This window comes from Rhynchophorus ferrugineus, unplaced genomic scaffold (assembly GCF_030347505.1).
Source record: "Rhynchophorus ferrugineus isolate W39M unplaced genomic scaffold, kcgeb_rfMv2 rfM6, whole genome shotgun sequence".
NCBI classification, from domain to species: domain Eukaryota; kingdom Metazoa; phylum Arthropoda; class Insecta; order Coleoptera; family Curculionidae; genus Rhynchophorus; species Rhynchophorus ferrugineus.
In genome coordinates, this window is record NW_027472585.1 from 10,523,076 (window position 1) to 10,550,038 (window position 26,963).

The 26,963-nt window shown below is 29.8% G+C and overlaps 5 protein-coding genes across 5 annotated transcripts; 3 read left to right on the plus strand and 2 right to left on the minus strand.

Moving 5' to 3' along the window:
- Window positions 1-90: 90 nt before the first annotated feature.
- Window positions 91-1,078, minus strand: Taf9 (TBP-associated factor 9). The gene is made up of 3 exons (XM_076408992.1): window positions 722-1,078; window positions 507-669; window positions 91-442 (listed from the first exon to the last, which is right to left on the minus strand). The coding sequence occupies exons 1-3, from the start codon at window positions 1,007-1,009 to the stop codon at window positions 171-173; spliced, it is 723 nt and encodes a 240-aa protein (XP_076265107.1). The 5' UTR covers window positions 1,010-1,078; the 3' UTR covers window positions 91-170.
- A 190-nt stretch (window positions 1,079-1,268) lies between these two features.
- Window positions 1,269-2,442, plus strand: Uch-L5 (Ubiquitin carboxy-terminal hydrolase L5). The gene is made up of 2 exons (XM_076408989.1): window positions 1,269-1,427; window positions 1,479-2,442. The coding sequence occupies exons 1-2, from the start codon at window positions 1,352-1,354 to the stop codon at window positions 2,369-2,371; spliced, it is 969 nt and encodes a 322-aa protein (XP_076265104.1). The 5' UTR covers window positions 1,269-1,351; the 3' UTR covers window positions 2,372-2,442.
- LOC143199173 (glutathione S-transferase 1-like) lies at window positions 2,362-3,801 on the minus strand. The gene is made up of 3 exons (XM_076408993.1): window positions 3,607-3,801; window positions 2,933-3,142; window positions 2,362-2,871 (listed from the first exon to the last, which is right to left on the minus strand). The coding sequence occupies exons 1-3, from the start codon at window positions 3,739-3,741 to the stop codon at window positions 2,569-2,571; spliced, it is 648 nt and encodes a 215-aa protein (XP_076265108.1). The 5' UTR covers window positions 3,742-3,801; the 3' UTR covers window positions 2,362-2,568.
- A 603-nt stretch (window positions 3,802-4,404) lies between these two features.
- On the plus strand, window positions 4,405-15,698 carry LOC143198374 (uncharacterized). The gene is made up of 7 exons (XM_076407541.1): window positions 4,405-4,537; window positions 4,596-4,740; window positions 8,622-8,822; window positions 12,093-12,404; window positions 14,573-14,770; window positions 15,020-15,220; window positions 15,274-15,698. The coding sequence occupies exons 2-7, from the start codon at window positions 4,603-4,605 to the stop codon at window positions 15,580-15,582; spliced, it is 1,359 nt and encodes a 452-aa protein (XP_076263656.1). The 5' UTR covers window positions 4,405-4,537; window positions 4,596-4,602; the 3' UTR covers window positions 15,583-15,698.
- A 4,153-nt stretch (window positions 15,699-19,851) lies between these two features.
- Window positions 19,852-26,640, plus strand: LOC143198375 (uncharacterized). The gene is made up of 6 exons (XM_076407542.1): window positions 19,852-20,213; window positions 22,425-22,625; window positions 22,683-22,988; window positions 25,029-25,190; window positions 25,937-26,137; window positions 26,239-26,640. Exons 1-6 carry the CDS (start codon window positions 20,070-20,072, stop codon window positions 26,548-26,550), a joined length of 1,326 nt encoding a protein of 441 aa, XP_076263657.1. The 5' UTR covers window positions 19,852-20,069; the 3' UTR covers window positions 26,551-26,640.
- The last annotated feature ends 323 nt before the right edge of the window (window positions 26,641-26,963 follow it).

Below are 26,963 nucleotides of genomic sequence, written 5' to 3' on the forward strand. Positions count from 1 at the left end.
ACAGAGTAAATTTATTGGATGCCTAAAGAATCTACATGGGGAACGGAGTTTTTGATGTCATATAGGTACAAAACTAAGTAAAGATATATCTAAATTATTCAAATTTATTTTACAGGTAACATACTTTAATGACATTAAAATATTAATGTTTATTTATTATGCATAACATCCTAATTCGTCAACTCCACTTCATCATCTCTTTTTCTCTTTAAAGGGTTGTCATTAATGTTATTTCCAGATGTGTTCTGTGCCATAGACAAATGAAGATTTTGGGTAATTTGTATTTTTGGCTTCAAAATTGTTTTAGTCTGCTGTGGTACTGGACCACCACTTATCTTCATAGTCGGTTTTGGTATAGTAACTTTTTGTCGAGCAATGCCAGGTGTTTGTTTCCTTAAATATTCAACATTTGTCTTGGTAGTTATTTTCATTCCTGGGCCACCTAAAATAATAATAATGATACTCTACTTAACTGTAAACTCGATAAATGTACATATATCTTATACCTGAAATATAACTTGATTTCTGTGGTCCTTTTTTTTGAGGTGCTCGCAATATATAGTTACATGAAGATAAGCAATGACGATCTGGTGGAAGCCTTAAACCACAATGTGGCTTTACAGCTGGTAACATAGAGTAATTCTTATTTGAAGCACATTCCAAAACAACCTAGTAAAAGATAGTTGTAACAAAAACTTTAAGTTTACCAAAAAATGTATACCTCTCTAGGTGGTGGTGTAGTGAATGTTGATTCTGCAGTTAGTTGCAAAGCTAGGCGTATGTCACCAACATCTAAACATTTCTTCTGTGAATTATTTGCATACATTCTTGCTTCCTCTAAGATAGATGTAGCATATCTATATACAAATTCTGTCAACTGTATGATTGTTTTCGGCTCGTATTCAGTTATGCCCATTTCTTTCATTATAGCCAATATAACTTGCCCATCTTTCGGTATATTTTTAGGCTGGGCATGTTTCGGCTTTTCAGTCTTTTCTTTTTCAGACATTTTCTGTACAGCTCAACTATATCAACAATTCTTGACACTACGAAAATACTGAAAATAGGTTAATGTTCATTAATAATAATATATCTTCTTCCAATATTCGCAAATGTAATATTTGTTTTGTTAAAAATGCCAAAAAGATGAACAAAAAAATGTAATTTTTAAAATTAACTCTTAATATATAAAAACTTTAAAAACAACTGAAATATTTTCACTGTAATCGATGTATTTCGATCATGAAATACATCAGCCAATATTACAAAAAAGAAGAAAAAAAATTGAGGTTAGACAAGTAATAAATAATAGTTACGCAGCTTATTTTTATATACTATAAAATAAATAATAATGGGTGAAAAAGCAGGTGATTGGTGTTTAATTGAGAGTGATCCTGGCGTTTTTTCAGAGCTTATTAGGGAGTTTGGTGAATATTTTTATTCATCACAAATGTTTTTTTTTAACATACGGTTTTTAGGTTGCAAAGGCGTTCAAGTTGAAGAACTATGGAGTTTGGATGGCCAGCAGTTTGAAAGTCTAAAACCGATTCATGGTTTAATATTTCTATTTAAATGGACTAAGGATACTTCAGAACCAAGTGGTTCAATTGTTCAAGATAATAGGTTAGAAAAAATATTTTTTGCCCGTCAGGTTATAGAGAATGCTTGTGCAACTCAAGCTATTTTAAGTGTTCTATTAAATTGTCGACATGTAGATTTAAAATTAGGAGCCAATTTGACAGAATTAAAAGAATTTTGCCAAGGATTTGATGCTAATATGAAAGGATTAACAATCAGTAATTCTCAAGTAATTAGTTCAGTACATAATTCCTTTGCTAGACAACATATATTTGAAGTTGACTCCACTATGGCTAAGAAAGAAGAAGATGCATACCATTTTATTAGTTATGTACCTATAGATGGGAGGCTTTATGAATTAGATGGTTTGAAACAAGGTCCAATTGATTTAGGTCCCATTACTCCTGACACAGACTGGACTGATGTTGTTAGACCTATCATAGAAAAACGAATACAAAGATATAGTGATGGTGAGATACATTTTAATTTAATGGCAATAGTAAGTGATAGAAAAATGATCTATGAAAGAAAAATAGAAGAACTTCAGAAGCAAATTGATAATGGAGCTAGTGACACCTTACAGAGTGAAATAACTAACTTAAAATTACTCATAGAAGAAGAAGATAATAAGAGGCATCAGTACAAGATTGAAAATATAAGACGTAAACATAATTATTTACCTTTAATAGTAGGGATTTTAAAATTACTTGCCAAAGATGGCAAACTTATGCCACTTTATGAACAAGCTAAGGAGAAGGCCTTGAAAAAACAAAAAGTTAAAGCTTCCAGTTAATACACATTTATTTATTTTTAATAATTGTATGTTTTTAATTTCTTTTTTAAATAAAGGTTATAAATTGTGCAGTTTTTCTTTCTGCCGTTCCTAATTGAGAGACAGATTTTGTAATAAATCTACAATTGCTGCTATATTTTAATAAAGCCTTTTCTACTATTGATACTACATTTCAGCAACTTTTAACTTCATTTAAATTAAGAAGTTGCCAGGAGGTCTTTAGTTGCATCTAAGCCCTTCCTATTACACTCTTCAAAATAAGGCAACTCTTTGCCTCTGTTTAACCAGTCAATTAATTTTGGGAATCTGTCTTCCTCTAGAGGGAAAAATACTTCAATGGTAGAAACTGAGGCCAGTAGTGCTAAGTCAGCAATAGAAATATCATCGCCTCCAAACCATGGATCATCTCCCATGAATGATTCCAAGAATCCCAAAGCTTCAATAAGGCCATCAGCGGCATCCTCAGGAACTTGGTCAGCTGTACCCAACTTTAGTGGGTACTATAAAAAAATAGTTCAATTAGTCTTTGCAATAAGACCATGAAATAATATAAATGCTCACCAAAGCTGCTTTAATGCGTTCAAATAAAATACCATCGTCGAAAAATAACCGCTGATTTATAAGTGCTCGCTTTTTAATATCATCCTTTGGATATAAAGAATTATCTTCCCCGTATTTCTCTACCAAATAACCGGCTATAGCGTGACTGTCCCATATGGTAAAATCTTCGTCGGAATCTATTAGGACAGGAATGGTGTGTTGCGGGTTGATCTGTAAATAAAAAATATGTTATCAAGAAATCAAATAAATCATCAATAAATATACCTTTAAGAAAATGTTAAAAATGCTATGTTTATTTTATGTAATAGGTAAAAGGAATCTAAAGCTCAAAATTAAAATTATTTAATGCAGTATAATTACATTTAATCGTCAATACATTATCCTTAATATTTAAAATTAATATAATGATAATTATTCTTCTAATTGCATGATGAAATTTAATGTTCAAATCTATATACAACCACATAGTAATTACCAATGTTATTATATCATTTAATTCAAATCAACTAATGATTATGACATTTACCAGATTTAAAAATCGATTTTTTCATCAGGCCTGATACAAACAAATATCGTAAAATATATTTCAAAATAAAATCACCTTATTTAATTATACGTTTAACTATACTTTGATGAACTGAGTGAAACACAGACAGTATAGTAAGTATACTAACCTGTAGCATCTCTTCGGTTTTCAATTCTTCATGGTCCTTCTCTTCCAGTTCTAATTCCAGACCAATAGCTTTAGCTACCATCAAAACAGCCCTGCACGGGGGGCTACATTCGTTGTAAAATAATTTTGGAGCCATAATTTTATCAAAATATATCAATAATATTTATCTTAATAATTGATTATCAAGATTTAAATCAATTCGCCTTATCAAAATGTATGTTATCCCGAAGAAGTCCGTGGAAACACTGTTGTTAATGGAAAGTTTTTCCATTGCGTGTATTGATTTCCAACAAATTATGTTTATTCTTTATACACGGTCAGTTCCTAAATTTAGGGCTATTTTAAGAAAGAACAATCTGGAATTGAAAAGAGTCTATCGAATAAATGTATCAATAAATAAAATGTATAAATGTTAGAATAGAAGATATTAGATGTATAGAATATTAGATGTATAGAATGTATAGTTCTACCTGTTTTAAGCGTCCAACATATAGTAATAATAATTTAATACTAGCCTAACCATTTATATTATACAAAATTGCATTTAATTGCTATTTTGCGATTTAATAACTTTAATTGAGTATGTACAGTTTAGAATGTTTTATTCGGTGTTTTAAATAATTTAAACAATTGTACATACACAAATATTTATTAAATTTTTACATGCAAAAGAATTAAAATTGCAGTTTTTTGTATGTAACTTAATCCAAAATAAGAGTGATATTTCACTTGATGTCTTATATTTAAGAATTAAACATTATTATTTTTTCACACGCCTTTTTAAAAGGGAATTAGTATTAATAGTTCCACTTCAAACCAGAAGCAGTGTAAATAAAATCATTTCAGGTTGTTACATCAGTTTAACGTGATACTACAGTCAGTATTGTCTAGATTTCCTGTAGGTTTTCCAGTGTAAATAAGTTTTTAAAACTGTATGTATTTTTATTATTAGTACTATTTTTTGGGTGTTACTTTTTGCATATATTACAGATACACTATGCCGGTTTTATATGGCACAGCCGATAGTCCAGCATGTAGAGCTGTTTATATGACTGCTGATGCTTTGGGATTAAAACTTGAAAAAAAGCAGGTTTCCTTAGATAAAGGGGAGCATATGAAACCCGAATATTTAAAAGTTAATATACATACAATTTATTTCCTTTGTCAGATTTGTTAGTATTTTTGGTTGCCTAAAAATGTTGTACATTTTTTAGATTAACCCATTACACACTGTGCCTTCTTTGGACGAAAATGGTACAATTATAATTGACAGTCATGCTATTAATACATATTTGGTGGAAAAATATGGGATTGATGATTCATTATATCCAAAAGATTTGATTAAAAGAGCTGCTGTCGATTCTATGCTGTATTTTGATACAGGTTTAGCATTTGCTACTTTAAAAATAATTTATGTAAGTATGTTTTATATTATATTATATATATATATATATATATATATAATGCATCAATTTCCATAAAGCTTAATAATGGATAAAATATATCTCAATATAAAAATTGACATTGTCCTAACATATTTGTATTTAGGCAACTAATTATATTTTAGGGAAAATTTTTGATCACTTTAGATATTAAAGTATTATTTCTATTAATTATGAATATTTCAACTTGTAGAGATCCTATTTGTATCATGGTCAAAAAGGGAATTTGACAGAGCTTCAGAAGCAGCAAATTACGGACATATATAATTATGTTAACTTGTCATTGACTAATAATGATTGGCTTACTGGCGATTCGGTAACATTAGCAGATATTTCCTTGTTAGCGACTATTAGCTCCTTGAATACCATGTTACCATTTGATGAGGAAAAGATGCCTTATATCAGTCGATGGCTGCAAAATGCGGAAAAATTATCATACTATGTTGCCAACAAGTCTTGCTTAGAAGCATATAGGGAAAGTTGGAAGTGGGTTATCTCTAAATAAATTGTTTTATGTACTTAATTCGAATACATGTGTTTATCTTATGTAAACATTACAAAAAGTATATTAATAAAAAGTAATCAAAGTTATTTGATGAGTTATTTCACTAATTTATATATTTGAATGAGGTATAAAATAAATATTATGATCAATTTAGATCAGCTGTTAATAAATCTATTATAAATATATAGTATAATTTTGTTATGTATGAATATTGGTAACATATATCAAGTGATAATTGCTTAATGGTTTAATATTAATCCGTAGAGATCTGTGTATTTCTAATTGCGATAAAAATTAGGGCAAATATGTTATTAAATAAAATAACTGAAGATAAATCGACTTTTGTTGTTGAATAATCGCGAAAATGGATCTAGAATTGAGTGCTGTCTGTAGATAAACGCTTAGGCACGACCTGTAGATATGTTCCTATATATAAATATACATTTTTAACTAAATAACATAATACGTCTAATTTATTTGGAAATAATTTACCAAGATTTCATAGTTTCTATTAGGATATGATAACTGATGGCTTTGTTATCAAATACAACGATTTACTATTCGTTTTATTATACTTTTAAGTGCGTTTCATACATTTCGAGTTTTTATTTGAAACTTAGATATTATGAGGAAAAAGGAACTATGTTCATATGAAAAAATGAAAAATATAGGGGGATAGATTTTTTTTCTCTTTCATTGTATTTAGTCATTGAAGAGGATGAAGTTTGTATTTAATACATAGATGCGATTAACTTTGCGATGCATGTGTGTTAAGGTTAAATTGTTACTTTTATAATGGCCTAATTGGATGTTATCCACATACATAAATTGAGGTTATGTCAAAACATACATTCTCATTAATATTGGTATATTTCTAATGACTGGTTATGTTAAATAGAGTACGCATTAGATAACTCCTTCTTTACATCTAAGCTAAATATACCTTTGAAATATCTACTATAATTTAAGTACATTCCTATTATTATATTCAATAGTAATACAATTGTTTTAGCAAGCTAGCAAACACTCTTATTTGAATTGCGATAAACAAACATTCCTAACTTAAATTCTTTAACGAAAATGAAAGATGCCAAATCAAATATATAAAATATCAACGAGAATCGCTGGAAATTATAAATTTTAAAAAACACTGTTTGAAAGACACCGTCTATTGAAATTATACTGATGTATTTTTTTGCTAAACAGATGAATCATTAATTTAACCAGCCTAATTCCTCTTGTCCTTGTTTCTTAATGAACGAAAATTATCTCATCATCATATCACAGAGAAATTATTAATAAACTACTCTATGGGTATAACTCAACACTTTGTGACATTGACATCTGTCAACAACATAACCTTCAGATATTGTCGTTATAGGTTTTTCATGCGAAAATATTCAGTTTTGAGTCAAACAAATTCATTTTTACGAATACGTTTTACATTGATTGAAGAGACCTTGAGGTGAGGGGCATCTATTGCTCGAAGAAATATATGGCATGGTATGGTGGTAGAGGTATATCTTATAAGTTAGAATTTAGGACCTGCTACAACTAATGTAGACAGAGATTTAATTTATTGATTTTTTTGGGAAAAGGAATTATAAAACCCTTTTCATTAATAAATTACATTTCTCACGTACGTATTCTTAAATTAACAATGCTTATGTTACATATTGTGATTGCTGTACTGATTGGGCAAATATCTGCCAATCATTATTCTATAAAATGTTTTTCAAAGTAATAGTTTCAACATAATTGTGCAATTTTTCCTTCTTACAATCTGTGTATTTTTGCATAATTAAAATTTATATTCAAGGTAGTAGATTAAATACTAATTAATTTGTAGTTATTAGTTTTCTTTCATTCTTAATTATTAACATCTTAATAACCTTGTTCTTTAAAGACATGATAATTCAGCAAACGCCCAAAAAAGATTATCTAGGGTTAAACCAATAAAATGTCAATAACAATACTATTTATGTTTTTGCTGAATCATTGAATCCATCGTATTTAGCTCATTTAAAAACCAGCTTTTCTGGAGAGTGCTCAATTATTTTTTAGATGCAACGAAGTTTCATCATCGGGTATGTAATAAAAGTAGAAAATAAGTAATTATATATAAAATGTTATTTCAGGTAATTTTTGCCACTAATTTTGCTTTGAATTGGTTGTTTAAGCTTCAGATAATTTTATGACAGTTTCATATAATTATTGTCTTTTCAATTATTCATCCAACTAAAGAGACGAGGTTAATGTTAGATTTTTATTATAACATGGCTAACTATGGAAGTTGTTCACAATTCTTTGATCTTTAATTTACATTTTAAGGGTTAACTGTGAGGTCTTAAGATCGCTATAGAACTAGGAGTTAGTAAATTTATCAATTTATTAATTTAGGAGGTAAAAATAGACAAGATGTAAAACTACTCGCAAATGTTGAAAAATCTTCCTCTGGTTATATCTGTTGTATTGGGACTGGGAAATTAAATTTGATTGGGCAACTTATCTGACCAGTATTGGACGGGTCATCGATAATGAAATTTATGCAAAAATAACAAGTCACCAGTCGCGAAATAGCCAAGTAGTATTTAGTTGCCAAGTTCAATTCAATAGAGATAAGTCCTATTTACATAAAACTCAGCAAATAGAATTCAATTGACGGGGGTTTAAGTGCGCGAATATGTCAACTGCGAGATCGGTCGGTGTTAGTAGATAAATTTCGACGCTGGCGTTTACCTCGTATCGAGTAGCATTTGTTTTTTTAAATCGCCGCATCCTTCACGAACTGCGTGTTAAATAATCAACGATGGCACCTACGCTGTACATGTCAGAGATCAGCCCTTCGTGCAGGGCAGTACTAATGACCGCCAGGATCCTGGGACTGACGCTGAAAGTGAAAAAAATGGACCTGAGTAAGCAAGAACAATTTTCTCCGAATTTTCTTAAGGTAATGTTAAACGATATTTTTTTAAAAACATACATACTCGATCCGGTTTTATTTATACCAAAAAAAAAAGAATAAACATTTTCAAAAGAAGAATCTATTGGGCAACCCTGTTTTAGCAGATCAATCCGCAGCATACCATACCAACGCTCTGCGATAATGGTTTCATAATATGGGATAGTCACGCTATCATCGCCTTTTTGGTGGGCAAGTACGGAAACGATGACCAGTTGTACAGCAAGGACATCATGGAAAGGGCCCTCATCGATCAGAGGCTGCATTTCGATTCATCGGTTGTCAATAACTTTACCAGGACAATATTGGTAAGCCATGTTTTTATTGAATCGAAAGGAACGTCCTTCAAAATTATTTTTATCATCTTCGTATTTGAGTGAGACATATTTTAAAACTACTTTACATATCAGCATCAATCAAGACTACATCGTTTTAATTTTAATTGACTTAATATTTATTTGGCCAACTTTATTTTATTGGTCGACAATTAAGTCAAATTATTGACAATTCTAAATACATCACTTTTTAATTGGAAGTAAAAAGTAAACTGGTGTAGCTAATTTATATGAGATAATTTTTGTTAGTTTAGCAATAAATCGAAAAATGTAGACAGACAGATTTAACTATAGCTATTAGTGATTGGATTACCCCCTGGTTACCTTCATGTTAATTTTTACGATATACATAATCACGCTAATTCTGATCAAATATTTAAAAATGTACGTGACTTTTTATATCAAAACACTTACGTTTATTATAATAAGACATCAATATTCCTCTTATCAGTTAGTCTCTTAAATAATTATGATTACTGACGAGCTTAGCGATTGTTACAAAGTTGAGGGTTATATAATTATATTCATTAAAAAAATAGATTAACCAAAAATATTATTGGTTAATATTTTAAAGGTTCATTAAATACCAGGGACTAGTATTTTTTTGCCAGTATATTTTGTAATATCTTTTTTAAGATCTTTTCAACATTATCATATAAAAATAGTAATAATTACATTACATATCAAATGCCAATGTCAAATTTTCTTTGGTTATGCATGGTGCTTAGACTATTGACATGCATAGTCATACGTGTAATAACATCACAGACTTTTGGTAAAAATTCTCTTGCGATTTAGACTGTGTGTCACTAATTATTTGTGTATGTCACTAATTATTTGAACTATAATTTTCTATTACTTGAAGTGAATCTCCGCCAATTTTTTTCTTTTGTTATTCTTTTGTATTTCTTTATTTATTCTATTGCCGAAATATAATTCACTACACTGATATGCACTTGGATCTTTGTTTCATATAATATAATATTTTTTTCTAACAATTAATTTAATGAAATCTATACATTTCATTGTAAGTACGAAAAACTACCCAATTTTTAACGATAGAAGTCTAACAAATCAGCAGCATTATGTTATGGCGTTATGTATGCATAGAAATTGTCGTATTTTTTTGAAATAATTATATTTTTTACATTTTATCAAAACTATTCTTCAATTTATCTTAAGGGTCCATCGTGTATATATATATATATATATATATATATATATATATATATATATATATATATATATATATATAATTTAAACTAACAAACAAAAAACAACGTATGTCTAAGTGACATATACTCTATTCAAAGTTTTTTTGTACATACGTCATCAAGATGTTTAATGTATTGGCTGCTTATTGCAATTTGTAAATTCGTTTTAGAACCAGACAATATTTTCGTTCTCATTTTAATCTAGTTAAGAAGAGACACAATGCTCTCTGATTAGTTCGAACACGTAAACGAATGAGGCTGTCAAAGTCGTCAGACGTATGCAAAATTCTTGCAAGCAATAGTGATAAGAGGTTATAACTCTAACCTATAAACTATTGTGGCTGTATAATTAACTGGAGTTTTTAGATGTACTATAATGTTAAAATAAATTATATTTGATAACATTTTGTTCACTATTTAGATTAGTATTTTGTTGTCAAATGTTAAAGCCAAACTGAACTAAAACTCAGAGTTGATGCAGCAACATTGCGACGTTTTGACGTTACAAATTTAGATGGCATATGTACAAAATAACTTTGAATATCGTACGTACAGAAATTCCGTTACATAAATCTAATTTTGGAGGATCCTGGCCTACGCAAAGGATACTAAATTTGCGAAGAATATAAATAGAATAAATTATCGCGAATTCACAAATTATCCTAAAGTTTTCTTTTGTTAGGTTAGGTTTCGTAATTTGTATTTTGTAACATTGTATAGTGTCATGCGTTTGCTAGATATATCATTTAATCCGATTTCTTAGGACTCAAAACAATGTCCTCGGGGCTGCATAGTATACGTACAAAAATTTGGTTTTGCCACGTTGCCAGTTCTTGTAAATTATATGTTTATTTCAAGAATTTAATATATTAGAATATTTTTTTTTGTATTCACACATTAAATTTAAAATTCCTTCTTAATTCAAATCGAAATATTGATCCTTATTGATACAAATGTAATGTTCTATAATATACTAAAAGTAATCACTGACTCAGTTTTGCTTAAAATATAATGAATTTAGCACAGGATTGTATTCAATCTGCAAAATTAAGATACGTAATAGAATACTCATCTGGATGAAACTTCTCAAAATATCTGTTTGTGTGGTTTGACAATGTTTACAACAAAATTGCTTATCCATTATTGCCTATTATTTAAAATTAAAATAAAATACTTAATTCTATATATAAATATGTGCATATAAATAATTCAAATAATTTATATTGTCTATTCAAAGATATTTTTTACATACGCCATCAAGATGTTTAACGTAATGCCTGCCGTAATTTGTAAATTCGTTTCAGAATTAGACAATATTTTCCTTCTCATTTTATTTTAGTTAAAAAGAGACACACTGCCATCTGATCCGAACACGTAAACGAATGGGCTTGTCAAAGTTGTAACCTATAAACCAACCTATAAATTATTGTGGTTGTATAATTAACTCTAGCTTTTAGATGTACTATAATCTTAAAATAATTTATATTAGATAACAATTATGTTTAATTATTTTATTTAGATTAGAATTTTGTTGTATATCAAAGCCAAACTGAACTAAAACTTAGAGTTGATGCGGCAACATTGCGACGTTTTGTTGTCACAAACTTAGATGACGTATGTAGAAAATAACTTTGAACAGACTATATAAATAAATAGACTGCTTAACCTTACTTTTAAAATGTCAATGACGTAAAATAACGCGAGAATTGCCGAAATTAACCGAGTACTGACAGTTCGTATCTGAAACTAGCCATTGCTGTCCTCTAATTTATTTTATGGCCTAACTGAATTGCCACTCCTTCTTACTCAATCTTTCATTGCTCAGTCCATCGTACAAGGCGATTAAAGAATTATATGACTTTTTTGATACAAAAGTAGTTCATAGTTCATAGTTCCAGTTTTTGAGACCAATTTTTCAATAATATTTATGATGAAAAACAGAATTATTTTTACGTCTTACAATTGTTTAATCATATGTGATAAGTTTTCTTTGAAACTACATTTGTATGAGTCTTATATTTAATTTCAGAACCCCATGTTGTATAACAATGCTCACATCAGCGTCGATGAACATAGAGAATCTATATTAAAGACATACGCCCTGATGGAAAAGTTTTTGCGCTCTTATCCCTGGATCGCTGGGAAGAAACTGACCATCGCTGATCTCAGTTTGATACCGTCCATCACCTCTTTGGACGTCATAGTGCCGATTAGTCGGGAAGATTACCCTAATCTCACGAAGTGGATCGAGAAGGCCGAGCGTCTGCCCTGCTACGTCGAGAACGAGAACGGTTTGAACTTATTGAGGGATTTATTGAGTTGCCGTTGTTGTTGCCCCTGTTGAGCTGACACACGATGAAGAAATTACCTTAATTTAAGTTGTATCTCTTGATTTTTTAAGAATAATAATTCCTAGATATTTTACGGTGTATTATATTCATATTCTGTACATATAGTATAATATACCCTGTATGCTCTGTAACAATTATAGTTGTTATAAATAGAACTGACTATTAATTATTAGTTATAGTTATAATTTTGTTTTATGTTTTTTTTGATATTTAAATTTTCTAACCTATTAATAAAGAAGATCATCTCATGTCAGTCGTTTTTAATTTTTCTTTGTTCAGGTACATTACTGTAATAAAAACCTCACATCAAATTATTAAATATATTTGTAGAGTTAAAACAAACTTAATTTACTTTAAACTTGTGTAACTTGCTACTGTGATTGTTTTATCAGTAAGAGTTTAAACATATATCACCAAAACTACATAATCTCTACAAATGTTTTGCTTTGGAGAAAACGGCCAATGATTGTCATATGAATATCCATACAACAATTGAGCGGTACGTCCAACATCCATAGTATGCACTGTTTTTTTATGGAACGTATTAAAAACGAATGTATTAAAAAAATAACAAAATTTCTACGACGTTGTATACACTATAGTTTGTGCTTAAAATGCGAACTGAATGGATTCTGCATTGAACGACTTTCGATTTTCCGTCATATCAGCCCAGCAATAATATTATACACAAATATCTGATACGTGCCTTTGAAATTTGATATTATAGATAAAAGTGCACTCATTTTAAAAATCGGTCCATAATTGACGAAGAAATCGGCGAATATACATTTAATATATATATATATATATATATATATATATATATATATATATATATATATATATATATATATATATATATATATATATATATATATATATATAGCTAACCTACTTTTTTTTCGAAGTCGTTAAAAATCATCCATTCTTTGTTAATTTATTTTTTTTACCTGCTGCCAGCTAATGGGGACGGCTGCTGACCGACTGAAAGAGATGATATGTCATAAGATCAGCTTACCTGAAATTCTCTCTCAAAAACGTTGCTAGCTCTTAAATTGTATATAATCGCAAATAAAAAACTTTTGCTGTATTCTAAATATAGTAATAATTGTTATAAATAAGATAGTATCAATTATTAGCATTTTGAAATTATATAGCAATATTATGTCTGATAAATAGTTTTCTTTATTGTATAGGCAATAAAATGTAGATATAAAAAATAAAATAAAAATATTTATCAGACATAATATTGCTATATAATTTCAAAAGTCTCATAAATGAATGCAAGTTAGAAGAATTTGTAGAATATTATAGTGTGTACATAACTAAAACAATAATACACATAGTCTTAATACATTACAAATAAGATAAATTGGTATGGTTAAGAGATTATACTCTTGAATTCTTTTCGTTTTTTTAAGTTTAAATAAAAGAAACTTTTCAAGAATCATATTTAAGAGCTATTTACAGAAACAATTTGTTTAGTGATGTATATTTGAGCACCCTTGATTTTTGCCGGTATTATACACTTAAAACTTCACTGTACTTTCAACAAAAACATAGGACGCCTTAATAGTCCTTAGACTGACAACAAACGTATATTAAGCGATATCAAATATTTTTAGGAACTACGCTTTTATATACTAAAATTTTTGCATTAAAATGGTTGAGCAGATGTAGAAAATAAATAAAATTAATGAAAGAAATTTTTGAATTGCATTTAAATCAATTAACGTTCCAAAAAAGGATTCTGGGATATCAAGGTATTACACACTTAAATAACGTGTATATTTGGTCATCTATCCTGACTGTTGATAAAAATAACAAATTCCTATATTGTTATATAAGAAAAATTTTAACTTATAATGCGACATGTGTTAATTAGTTTATGTATTGACTATTTTAAGTAAACAATAATAAAATAATTTTTCCCTATCAATTATTCTGTTGACATTTCACATTATTGAATAATTAACCTTAGCGTATTGTAATCTGGTTATTTTTGAATCGACCCAGACATTGTCGCTTACATTATAAAAATATTATCTTATCAAAGCAAGAAGAACGATTGTTGTTAAGCTTTTTGGTAAATCTCTCAAATTATATAAACATTGCATTACAAATAAATACTATCTCACGAAATGTAACATTAAATTAGACTGAAGATATTAGCATAAAAAGCGGGTTTCGTGTTACATCTAGAGAATTCGTCGAAATGACGATGAAATTATATTTTTTCGAGGCTGCCCCGCCAGTCAGATCTGTTTTGATGACCCTTAAAGCGCTGGACATTACCGTCGAATTGGTTAGGTTAAATTTGTCAGAAAAAGAACAGTTGGACGCTTCTTTTCTGGAGGTAAGATTTTTGTTTGGTGTTGTCATTGTGTGGACGCTAGATGTCACTGTTCCTCAATCGCATGTCTTAATTTTAAGATTCTTATTTTGTTTACTTTTTTTTTTCGATGGGATTGAATTATCGTGATTATTGTAAATGTTTAAAATAATAAAGTAATGTTAACTATGAACCGTGTTTTATTAGCATATAAGTAAAATATATGTGATAAGAACGATTGATCGAACAACTTTATATCAATATATATTGTAGCTCAATCCAACTCATACTGTACCAACTCTAGATGACAATGGCTTTGTTGTATGGGACAGTCATGCTATAATGCAATATCTGGTTGATAAATATGCCATCAATGATGAATTGTATCCCAAGAATTTTAATAAAAGAACTAAAGTCAACCAGATGTTATTTTTCGATACTAGCATTTTATTTCCATCTTTGGCAAGAGCAGTGGTAATATTATTTTATGTTTAACAATTCCTAATTGACTATATTTCTATTTCTAGAGACCTGTCTTTTATGACGACGTAACTAGCATACCAACAGAAAACATTGTCGTGATAGAAGAAGCTTTTAGTTTTCTGGAGACCTTTCTAAGCTCTCAGGAATATTTGGCCGGTGACGTTCTGTCACTAGCCGATATATGCGCTGTAGCGACAGTTACTACGATTGAGCTGTTTCATAAACTTAATGGCGATATGTATCCTAACGTGAAAGCCTGGTTGGACAATATGAAAAGTCTCGATTTTTATTCCGAAAATTTGGAAGGATTACAGAAATTTTCGGACATGTTACTTCCTCTTTTGAAACCTTAGATCTTAACTGAAAACGTTAATTATTACAGTTAGTAATTGTGATGTATATCTCTAATCTTTTTAATGAAATTTATGGATATTGACATACAAATAATAAAGTAACGAGAACATGCCCATATCGTATTTACGATCTAATTAAATGAATAACTGCCATTGTGAAATACATTCATTTATTTGTATATCAGTTCATACAATTTTATCTCATTACAATTTCATACAGTTTTATCTTAATTCTAATTTGATATGTTTAACTTAAAAGTTAAAGTTTTATGTAAACTTAAAAATAAGTTTTTTTTAAAGATGTGTCAAATATTGGTAATGAGTTAACTTCTTACCAAATTTTATAATGAATATGAATTAATTTTCAAGGGATCGAAGTTGATAATACATTTTTGCGTTTTTTTATCTTTGAATTTACAATTATTGAGGAAATTATTCAAAATACTGTCTAAATATAAATACTGATTGTCATAGATTTATTATAATATTTTGTTCTTTTGCCTGGGTTCTGGGTTATTGCTGATGTTATGGATGATATTTAATATATTATGTATTAAACTGATGAAAGTTTAATAAGGGTTGTGGGGTTGCCATTTTATGGGTAGCTTCCCTTTGTGGGTGAGTACCATGGCCTTTTGAGATAAGAAGGATATCAGCTGCAGCTTGGCACTATCGACACCTTTTCATTTTATTAAAATTAAAAATACTTGCAAAATCTCAAAACTTACATTTTTATTCTATCTACCCTTCCTCTATTCTATTTATAATTGGAATTTGAGTTAAAGTTTTAGAAATAATATTGCTGGAAAAGAATCATTAACAAACCTATAATAAATTTCGACTAATCAAAATCGAATAAAAATTAAAATGTATTTTTATTATCGACTGAATTGCGAAAATATGCTCCACTAGCCGGCAGGCGTTGTCCTGTTATGAACAGGGTTGTCACTGCCAATTTATGAAATTAAAATTTTCCAAATTGGCTTCCCCATAAATTCATTTAAATTATTTTAAGGAATGAAACAACAATGTTTCAACCGTTTAAATAATATTAATTTTTATCTTTTCATAATATGGAATTAAGTGTAATGCTATGATTTATACCGTTAAACTTTTTTTATATTTCTTTAACAAGCATTTTTTTAAAATACATTTTAAAGTCTCCTTTTACTAACAGTTACTACAGACGGGCGAGTGACTAATTTAGAAATCATCCCAGAAGACATTCGGTCTTACCCAGCTTGGTTACTGGCGTGACTGGGATTATTTTCCTTGTCGGATTTTGCACTCTCGCCTAAGGACAATCACAATAGGATTAAAATCTGCGACTATCGCAACAGTAGGTGGACAGTCCTGTCGCCTTTACCACTGCGCCCACCAAATTAATTTTGGTAACATCAACGTTTTTTAAGCCAATATGACACGTTCACTCAACCAAACATGATTTTTGTAATTTTGAGCAATGTCTGGGTACACCATGAGTTCGGTTTTTGATTCAGTAAAATGACAAAAATAGGCAGGAAATGCAATGCGGCCAGACGATGTGTCAACAGGAACTTTGTTATTACCAATGTCGAGCAATTGCGTGGAAAAAACTATCAAATATATATTTTATATTGATAAAAGAGCATAATTCTAAAATGTAGGATAGAAGAAAAATAGTTAGTAGAGGGTAGGGTATCAGTCATCAAGAAAAATATTGAGATTTTCAACGAACCTTTACTAATTTTAAAGATGTATAAAAACTAATTAAAAGTTTCTTTATGATGTTTAAGAAATATCTTAAATTTTTTTTTGAAATATTGAAAAATGTCGTTTAACAAAAATATCGATATTTTTTCGGCATCCCTAATAGAGGGTAGTCTGGTTTGGCCGCTGTTTAAAATGTTTTAATAAATTGATGAAAAAATTACAACTTAAGAGATCAGATAAATGGCTGCTGCTTGTTATACAAAAAATAATGTTTATCTGGTAATATTCGCTGATGATGCTTTAATAGAAATAACAGGACCCGCGAGGCAAACAAATGACTCGAAGGAAAGTCTTTATGAAGAATTTAAATTCAGAAAAATAACGGAAGTAGAACTCTTTCTTGGAATCGAAATAGAAAAGACAGAAGAAGGATTACAAATTCATCAAAACACATCTTTTAACAACTGCTTGAGGAATTTAATGTGTTTACAGATGGAAGTTAATTTTAAGATCAGCGAAAATAAATAAATAATTAAAAGAATATCGTATAGAAGATTGATATGCAGTCTTCTGTACTTTTCGTTACTTACGATACCAGGTATTGCATATAGTATTTTATATCCAAACTAATATTTAGATAAGGTAATGGAAAGGTAGAAAAGAATACCTCGAAACACAAAAGGTGGACCATAGACTAATATACATGTAAGACGATATTGGACTTGAACTATAAAAAGCTTTAGTGGATTTATATCTTTTCATAAAAACATGGAAACAGTGACATGGAATTAATTCATTCGAAGGCAAATACATATGCTACCTGCAGGCTTGGTATCCCCACTAACTAGCACTATTAAGGAACTATGTTTAGAGATATAATTAAGTGTTCAATATGTTTGTTTATCAGATAATCGTTCGATCAATCTTTTTAAATAATCTTTTCAAGTAAATTTTTCTGTAAAGTAAATTCTCACCATTTAGAAATAAAATAGTTATGAGCTTCCATATGTAGAATGTAATAACTGTGTTCTTGCAATTTAAATGCATTTTTGTACTGGTTTATATTATATAATCGACTTAGACGATACTTAGACTTTTTTATTTGTCCGATGATATCATCTTCTTCTTCAAATGATTTTTACCATTTTCTTGTTTCCATTGTCACTTTTCTAATTTGCCACCATTATTAATTTTCTGTACTTTTAAATAGTTTGTACTCTTTGAACTCTGCTGTCTCAGCTTCTCCCATTTGCAGTACTTTTGGTTATGTCGTGAACTTGATTTGTAACTTGAAATTTTAAGATTTAGTTTCCACCAATTAATTTCCATGTTATTGTTACAAATTCATGTAAATAAAGGGGTTACTGGATTTCGTCACTGAAAAAGTTATGAAAAATTCCTTTCTCACTCGTTACGCTACGCCACTGAAAACTTTAAAACAGTAACCGAAACAGATAATGTTTTGTTTTGCATTAGAAATAATAATGCACAGGCCACTTGATGAAAATGATCCATTGAGCTATAGATGAAATAGAGACACTATATCGACTATATGCTGTATGTCTTAAAATTGGATGGCAAGTTTGCCGAGTTGTGACAGTCACTTAACTTAACAAAGCAAAAAATCATTTGAAAATATTGCGGGTTTAATTTTAAAAAGAGACCAGCCTATACATAATTAAATAAAATACAAGAACCTTGAAGACATGTTCACATTGTTATCTTGTTTTGTTATCTTCTATATACATTGTTTAAATATTAATTTAATTAAAGCACCAGCATTTGTATATAAACAATTGGTGTTGTGTTAATTCTGTGTCAATATTTGGATTATACAGGTCTTGCTTGATTCCGGCATTTTCTTGTTTCCATTGTCACTTTTCGATTGCCACCATTACTAATTTTCTGTACTTTTAAATAGTCTGTACTCTTTGAACTCTGCTGTCTCAGCTTCTTCCATTTGCAGTACTTTTGGTTATGTCGTGAACTTGATTTGTAATTTGAAATTTTAAGATTTAGTTTCCACTAATTAATTTCCATGTTATTGTTACAAATTCATGTAAATAAAGGGGATTACTTGATTTCGTCACTGAAAAAGTTATGAAAAATTCCGTTTTCACTGACTACGCTACGCCACTGAAAACTTTAAAACAGTAACCCAAACAGAAAATGTTTTGTTTTGCATTAGAAATAATAATGCACAGGCCACTTGATGAAAATGATCCATTGAGCTATAGATGAAAGAGAGACACTATATCGACTATATGCTGTATGTCTTAAAATTGGATTGCAAGTTTACCGAGTTGTGACAGTCACTTAACTTAACAAAGCAAAAAATCATTTGAAAATATTGCGGGTTTAGTTTTAAAAAGAGACCAGCCTGTACATAATTAAATAAAATACAAGAACCTTGAAGACATGTTCACATTGTTATTTTGTTTTGTTATCTTCTATATACATTCTTTAAATATTAATTTAATTATACCACCAGCATTTGTATATAAACAATTGGTGTTATGTTAACTCTGTGTCAATATTTGGATTGTACAGGTCTAGCTCGATTCCGGCGGTACCACATTTTAAACTGTTTTAAACTAGCCGTGTTGTTAGACAACAGTCGCTATAATAAACCCGACTAGAGTAGCATCACAGTACAAGTTGATATCATAGCTATAATGAAGTTGGTAACCTGACCTTGCGCCGTTCTTGGAATTCCGAGATATCTTAATTGGAAATATTAGGCATTTTAGCGGTTTCAGATCGAGAAAGAAGACACAAACAACTGTTAAAGAAGCATGGGGAAAATTAAACTGTACATGGTGTGGGGTAGTCCGCCTGTAAACTCTGTCTTAATGACTGCCAAAGCGTTGAATATCGACATAGAACTGGTCGAGGTTGATTTCAGCAAGAACGAGTTCCTTTCGGATTGGTTCTTGAAGGTAAGGGTTGTGTTTGGGATGTGAAAAAGTAATCCACGTCTTTGAATTTTATATTGTTTTCTATAATAATCAATTATTAGTACAGTTTGATCGCCCTTTTTGGGTATATATATTTTTAGTCTTTTTAGGTTAAAAATGTTATATAAAATGGTATAAAATTCATATAGATCGAATAGAATAGATACTTTATAATAGGCATTATCGCTGTAAATAACTGTAATGTAATAAATATTTTTCATAAAATAAAAGTTACAAATATTACAGCGAGAATAGCAGAGCAAATTACGTCCCTTCTATGTAAACTGGGGCAAATATAATTTTGATTATTGTGAACTTGGACAATCCTTATACATTTTAAAATTTTTATTTTCATACCTCGGTCGAAAGTACGTACTTTCGTCCCCGATAACAGGGAAGAAAGTTAAACATTTACTCCCTGTGAGAAGTACACCCGCGCCCTCTATAACGGCGGGAGGAAAGAATTTCTTAGGCGTATTTATACTCGTAACTAGGGACTATTTATTCATTGTTTACCGCTGTCATTAACGTTGCTACCTCTAACCTTAAAAATAATCATCAATGTTGTTTTGAATGTTGTTAATAACGTGCTTTCGACCGGCTATGAAAAAATCGTATACACCACACGGGCCAAAAGTTGAAATCTCGGTCCTGCTCGTTATGATTCGCGAGGCGAAGCCGAGAGAAAAATTCCGCAGGGCCGAAAATTCACTTTCGGCCCTCGTGGTGTAATATACTATTACATGTGTCTATTTTTTAAACTTTTCCTCGGTTTATAAACATCAGTTTTCGAAAAAAAAACTGACCGTTGAACAAGCTCTTGTCAAAGGAAATAGTTCAATTCCCCCAATATCTGATTTGGTGATACTGGGGGAATTCCTATCAACAAATATCAAGTAAAAATGATAATGACACTGAACACTTGCAACAAGCAATTTAGAAAATAACTTCTTCATAGATTCTTTATGGAGGTTATATCGCGATTGTTGTCTATATACTTTTTTATTATAAAATTTATAATTAATAAAATTTAAATCCATATAATTATTCCCATACGCCATTCTTCGTTAATTAGTATTCGCTTTAGTTGTGAGCGAAGAGAGCAATAGTAATACTAAGCATATCTAATGTAAGATGTAGTTAATTTTAAAAAAATTATAATTAGGTTCAATGAAATTCGATGAGATACTGTCTACAGTATTAGACGCAAAGTGATTTGGAGTTGTTTTAATAGTCAATGATGCTAACGAAGTCATTAAATCAGTGTATTGCCATACCATGACTGAGTTGCTTGTCTTGTTTGTGTCGTAAATAAGTAATTTGTTCAACTTTTTATTGCTGTATTATTGCGTTCAAGAACAGCAACACTATTTTCGCAATTTGGAATATATAATTAGTACACAAAATAAATTAATTTTTAATATTTTTTTAATATATATTTTGGCTGGCCTGTGACAAACTTAGAAATCATCCCAGAAGACATCCGGTCTTGCCCAGCCTGGTTACTGGCGTCACTGGGATCATTTTCCTTGTGGGATTTTGCACTCTTGCTAGGACAATCACAAACATAAATTTACGATCATGCCCCAACAGGATTCGAACCTTAGACTATCGCAACAGTAGGTGGACAGTCCTGTCGCCTTTACCACTGCGCCAACCAAGCCGGTATTTTATAATATTTACGGTTTATTTACATAGATGTGACGTCACACGACACTGAGACTGTTCTGATAACTAAACAAGACAAGATATTCTCAATGAATATCTTTAGAGGTTAGTTTAGCATTAAACTATGATACCTTAACGGCCACAAAATATTTAAATGTCATCTTTAACCAAAGAAACTTAGCGTGTTTTATATTGTGGTTTAATCGATTGAAAAACTGGCAAGAAACTGATTGATTGGTGGGAAGTATATGGTATTCTCCTTACAGGCATTTTACTGTTACGCAGAATTTGGTGCAATTCGAAAGAAGATGTGTTATTAATTCATAATAATGTTATCATATGTTTTAACGACTGCTAAAACAATTGAGTGCACTATATTTCAACTAGATGTTTCGTCTACATAGAATTATCATTTAAATGGTGCCGAAAAGAATAATAGTTATAGTTAACCACTAAAAACGTGGATTATTTTTTCACACATAATTATGCTGGAATAATTTTTACCATAATGGCACTGTGTTTTAGCTAAATCCGGCTCATACGGTACCCACTTTAGATGATGACGGGTTCATCTTGTGGGATAGCCATGCTATTTTGATGTATCTGGTAGAAAAATACGGGAAAAATAGTGTTTTATATCCTGAAGATTCCAAGACCAAGGCGTTCATCAATCAGATCCTGCTTTTCGACTGTGGTACTGTCTTCAGGTGTTTTAGCGACTGTGTGGTAAGTAGGTGCGTGATAAAATCATTCCTTTTGTGCTACAACGATTCGATATTTTAGAAACCACTGTTTTATGAAGGTAAGAAGTCTATGGATCAAAACAAACTGTCCAATTTAAAAGATGTCTACGTAATATTAGAGCGCATACTGACATCTTCTAAGTTTCTCGCGAGTGACAATATAACCATTGCTGATATAAGTATATTATCCACTTTGCTTCCGAGCAATCTCGTCTTACCGATAGAAACAAACAAGTTTCCTAAATTATCGGTATGGCTAGAGCATATGAAACAAGCGGAGTTTTATCAAGCTGGTGAAAAGGCATTGGAAACTTTTAGAATAGGCTTCGAAACCGTCACAAGATCATAGGATCTTTTTTTATAAATCCACTTGATATTATTGGGTAAACACATATATCTGAATTTCAAATGTCACATGATTTTCAATATGTGTTGACGTAAAATAAATTTAACCATAATAAACAACTACGTCCGTATAGGATGATTTAATTTTAAATAGATAAGAATATGCATTTCAAGAAAACTTTGAAGTATAATATATAGTAATCTCTGATTATTTATTTCTAATGTTCATTTTTTTTTGTTCTTATATCTAGTTAGATTTTATGTACTTTATTATTTTAAGTAAAAGTAACCTTAAAAAGTAGTGAGTGACACATATTTTTTGGCAAGTCATACGGATGTCAGTTTATATTCTTCCAACTTCATTAGTGTCTAAATGACAGCATTTAAATAGTATTTTTTAAGGTTATAATATTTAAATGTTTTTTTTTTCAAAATCCTTTGGATATAACTATAGACTTATATTTGATTACTGTACTATCTACTCATATTTTAATGTAGTATAGAGTTGTAATAAAATTAATGTATTTTTATATTGATTGTTCCACAAGCAAGGCTACTGAATTCATTCGAAATATTATCATACCTGACGTGTCATTTCAAGGCATTATTGATTTTTATTTATGTTGTGTTTATTTACTTTCATCTTACGTATTTATAGTTTGCACTTTGAGTCGTATGTTTTATCTAATGAAAAACATATTAAGACATAAGATACATTTATAAGGTATCCCAAAAAAATATCCATTTTTATTTTTATATTTTACAACGGCTAATTACATAAAATGGAACAACTTCTTTAAAGTAAAATGAGGAACAATTATTGAAACATTATAAAATAGGGCTTTGTTAAAATTAATTGTATTTTTATATAATATTTTATCAGGTAGGTTGTAGTTCTCTAATATCTTTATATACTAATACTTATTGACTTAACCCGATTGAACAGCCGTACTTAACTCCGAAATTACCACTGTTGTCATTTATTATCATATTTCCTAGCAATACAGGATTTCTTAGTATTACGCAAAATGACATAATTAGTTTATACAGTTTAGCGATCAGTAACTTTCTATATTAAGATTTCTAGCTTTACTCTATCAATAATAAAGGACGAGTACCTGAATTTTTAATGTTATTTTGATCCGATACTTTTTATAAATATGACAATGGACACTGTTAAGATTTTTGTTCTCAGGTAAAATTTGTCTTTAAGTCGACTTATTAATAATAAAAATCTGTTTATTCCCTAAAAGTGAGCCTAATGGTCTATATATAGGCCACATTCATACCTATCCGATATGTTATATTTCCCTAGTACCATTGTTTTGGTATTTTTTGATATCTCTGTTGTGGAATTTACGATATGTGAGCGGTTCCATGTTCAAAATATAGCCTTCACCATGGTTTCATCAAGAATCTAGCACTTAATTTGAGAAACGGAACTTTACAAGCCATTTCTTATATGTTATTGTCAACTGCAGTTGTGTTGTTATTCTGTAAATGAAATGTACCTTAAAATTAATTATAAATGATTGTCTTCTATTATATTACATTGAATAAAGCATTTAAGAAACATTTAAGTGTTTTCTGTCCTTTACAGATGAATTTGTTCTAGATTAATTAACTAATTATTAAATTTTAATATTGTTAATTATTAATAAGGAGATAGATTCTTTCTTCACCATATAAATAATATAGATAAATATTTTTGAATATATAGCAAAAACATTTAAATGACTTTCAATTTTGGAGATATAATAGGAGTAATTAATATTAGATTTAGTATATCTGTCACATGATTTTTTTTCGAGGAAACTAGGAAGAAAAATGACGTGTACCAAACCAAAAATACCAATTGATTACTGTTTACACGTTACTCATAATGACTTTACAAGATCAAAACTGCGTTATCCCCAGATTATATTTTCCCACTCTATATAAAAAAGGTGATTGCAGACGCGCCTTCAAAACAATCAAGTCGCGTACCGGTCTTAGTCCTGTTTTAATATCATACCAACTTTCATCCCGTAAACACTGAAAATTTCTGCAAAAAAAAAACATGTCCAAACCGAAGCTCTACTATAATCCAGTTAGTCCTGCGGTCAGGTCAACTCTGTTGGTAATAGCAGCTCTGGACTTAGATGTCGAACTGGTCACCATCAATTTAATGGCAGGAGAGCACCTAACTCCACAATTTTTAAAGGTAAACAGAACATTATTTAATCTAACATATTTATTAGGTCTTAATATTATGCAACTAATAATACACGCAAAATTAATATATTAATTGTCTAAAATACCTCCTGTTGTAGCGTTAATAATTCTCGAATAATATATTACTGATAAAACATTTGCAGCTTATAGTGAAATTAGTACTTTATTTTAGACTGAGATTATTAAGAAGTTTGTTTTAATTGTTAGAATTTTATGTTATATCAGATTATATCGAAGTGGTGAAAATGAATGTTAAAATTTCACAAGAATATGAAATTAATAACATCGCATTTCATTATTTTTATTATTTGCTATATACGGTTTAAAAATTATTATGTCAATATATATTACTTGCCATGACCAATCCTTAATACTTATCAATGACTTTTGCTTAGTAAAATCAAGTTAGTACTTTAAATCCATGACAGGATATCTTATTTTAAAGTATGTGCTACCTTGAATGAATAGCAAAATCATTTTCGACATTCTTTCTGTTATTATTTGTACTACGATTTTTTTCTATCCAAACAAGTTATAAATAAAATCTTACTAGTAAATTAACATTCTACAACCAGGAAGAACGTTAATTTTTTTTATATCGGCGGAGATTGAATAAAGTACAGATTATTAAATGACTAGCGTTTTCTATGGCTTAAGGTCAGCCTAACGTTACATAATATTTAATTCAGGTTTTTTTCTATGCCGTTTAAGGAATCTTGTGCTTTCTTTTTTTAGAAAAATCCTTTGCACACGTTGCCCACGTTGGAAGACGGTGATTTTGTCATTTTTGACAGTCACGCCATTAATGCCTATCTGGTTGGGAAATATGGTAAAAATGATTCCTTATATCCAAAGGATTTGCAGAAGAGAGCCGTTGTGGATCAGAGACTTCATTTTGATTCCGGAGTTTTGTTTCCACGTATGGGAGCCATAGTTGTAAGTATTTAGGGCTATATTTACTTTTATAAAAAATTAAAGTAAATTTAATACTAGAGTCTTTGTATATGTAAAAATAAATAATAAAACATTCGTTTTAGGGAGCTTTACTAAGACAAGGAGTAAAAGTAATCGAAAAGGATAAGGCTGATTTGGTAGCGCAAGCCTACCAATCTTTGGAAACTCTTCTAGAAGGCAACACCTACGTAGCCGGAAACGAACTGACCATCGCGGACTTCAGCATTGTTGCTACATTGTCAAGCACAAATTCTGCATTAGTCCCTGTAGCTTCCAATACATATCCTAAGATAACTGCTTGGCTGACAAGAATGCAAGCTTTACCTTATTATAACCAAGCCAATCAAGTCGGCGTCGACATGTTCAAAGGCATGATTCAGAGCAAATTAGCTTAAATTTATTTATAAGTTTGATGTACAATGTAAAAATAGGTTTTCTTATATTTTCTTTGTTAATTGTGTTTTTAATAAATATACCAAAATGAATACCTAATGTTGTTTCTTTGAAATATGCATTGTTGATTTATAACTTGAATTATATAGAGAAAAAACTTTTTAAATGCGTTATTTTTCTTTACATATATTATTTCTTATTTTAATAGTTCATTGATCAAAATAATACAATTTACTTTAAAATCCTTTTTGAACTTTGTAACGTACCGTTTGTATCTTTAACGGTTTTGAAGTATTTATATATATCTAATATTAACTCTTCCGTTGTATATCTGGTTGCGTGCATTAATTATTCAAAAACATGTTTATAATTAAATAGAATTTGAATTTATGCAGTTGTGATAACTTACTACTTT

What these genes read in the sequence shown, in the direction of transcription:
- Taf9 (XM_076408992.1), bottom strand. Translation starts at nt 1,009, where the DNA reads ATGTCTGAAAAAGAAAAGACTGAAAAGCCGAAACATGCCCAGCCTAAA. An exon ending in CTACACCACCACCTAGAGAG is followed by an intron (nt 670 to 721) that starts GTATACATTTTT and finishes ATCTTTTACTAG; the next exon opens with GTTGTTTTGGAATGTGCTTC. An exon ending in GAAATCAAGTTATATTTCAG is followed by an intron (nt 443 to 506) that starts GTATAAGATATA and finishes TTATTATTTTAG; the next exon opens with GTGGCCCAGGAATGAAAATA.
- Uch-L5 (XM_076408989.1), top strand. Translation starts at nt 1,352, where the DNA reads ATGGGTGAAAAAGCAGGTGATTGGTGTTTAATTGAGAGTGATCCTGGC. An exon ending in AGAGCTTATTAGGGAGTTTG is followed by an intron (nt 1,428 to 1,478) that starts GTGAATATTTTT and finishes TACGGTTTTTAG; the next exon opens with GTTGCAAAGGCGTTCAAGTT.
- LOC143199173 (XM_076408993.1), bottom strand. Translation starts at nt 3,741, where the DNA reads ATGGCTCCAAAATTATTTTACAACGAATGTAGCCCCCCGTGCAGGGCT. An exon ending in AAACCGAAGAGATGCTACAG is followed by an intron (nt 3,143 to 3,606) that starts GTTAGTATACTT and finishes TTTTATTTACAG; the next exon opens with ATCAACCCGCAACACACCAT. An exon ending in AACGCATTAAAGCAGCTTTG is followed by an intron (nt 2,872 to 2,932) that starts GTGAGCATTTAT and finishes ATTTTTTTATAG; the next exon opens with TACCCACTAAAGTTGGGTAC.
- LOC143198374 (XM_076407541.1), top strand. Translation starts at nt 4,603, where the DNA reads ATGCCGGTTTTATATGGCACAGCCGATAGTCCAGCATGTAGAGCTGTT. An exon ending in ACTTTACCAGGACAATATTG is followed by an intron (nt 8,823 to 12,092) that starts GTAAGCCATGTT and finishes ATTTAATTTCAG; the next exon opens with AACCCCATGTTGTATAACAA. An exon ending in TGGACGCTTCTTTTCTGGAG is followed by an intron (nt 14,771 to 15,019) that starts GTAAGATTTTTG and finishes TATATATTGTAG; the next exon opens with CTCAATCCAACTCATACTGT.
- LOC143198375 (XM_076407542.1), top strand. Translation starts at nt 20,070, where the DNA reads ATGGGGAAAATTAAACTGTACATGGTGTGGGGTAGTCCGCCTGTAAAC. An exon ending in TCGAAACCGTCACAAGATCA is followed by an intron (nt 22,989 to 25,028) that starts TAGGATCTTTTT and finishes AAACACTGAAAA; the next exon opens with TTTCTGCAAAAAAAAAACAT. An exon ending in CACGTATGGGAGCCATAGTT is followed by an intron (nt 26,138 to 26,238) that starts GTAAGTATTTAG and finishes CATTCGTTTTAG; the next exon opens with GGAGCTTTACTAAGACAAGG.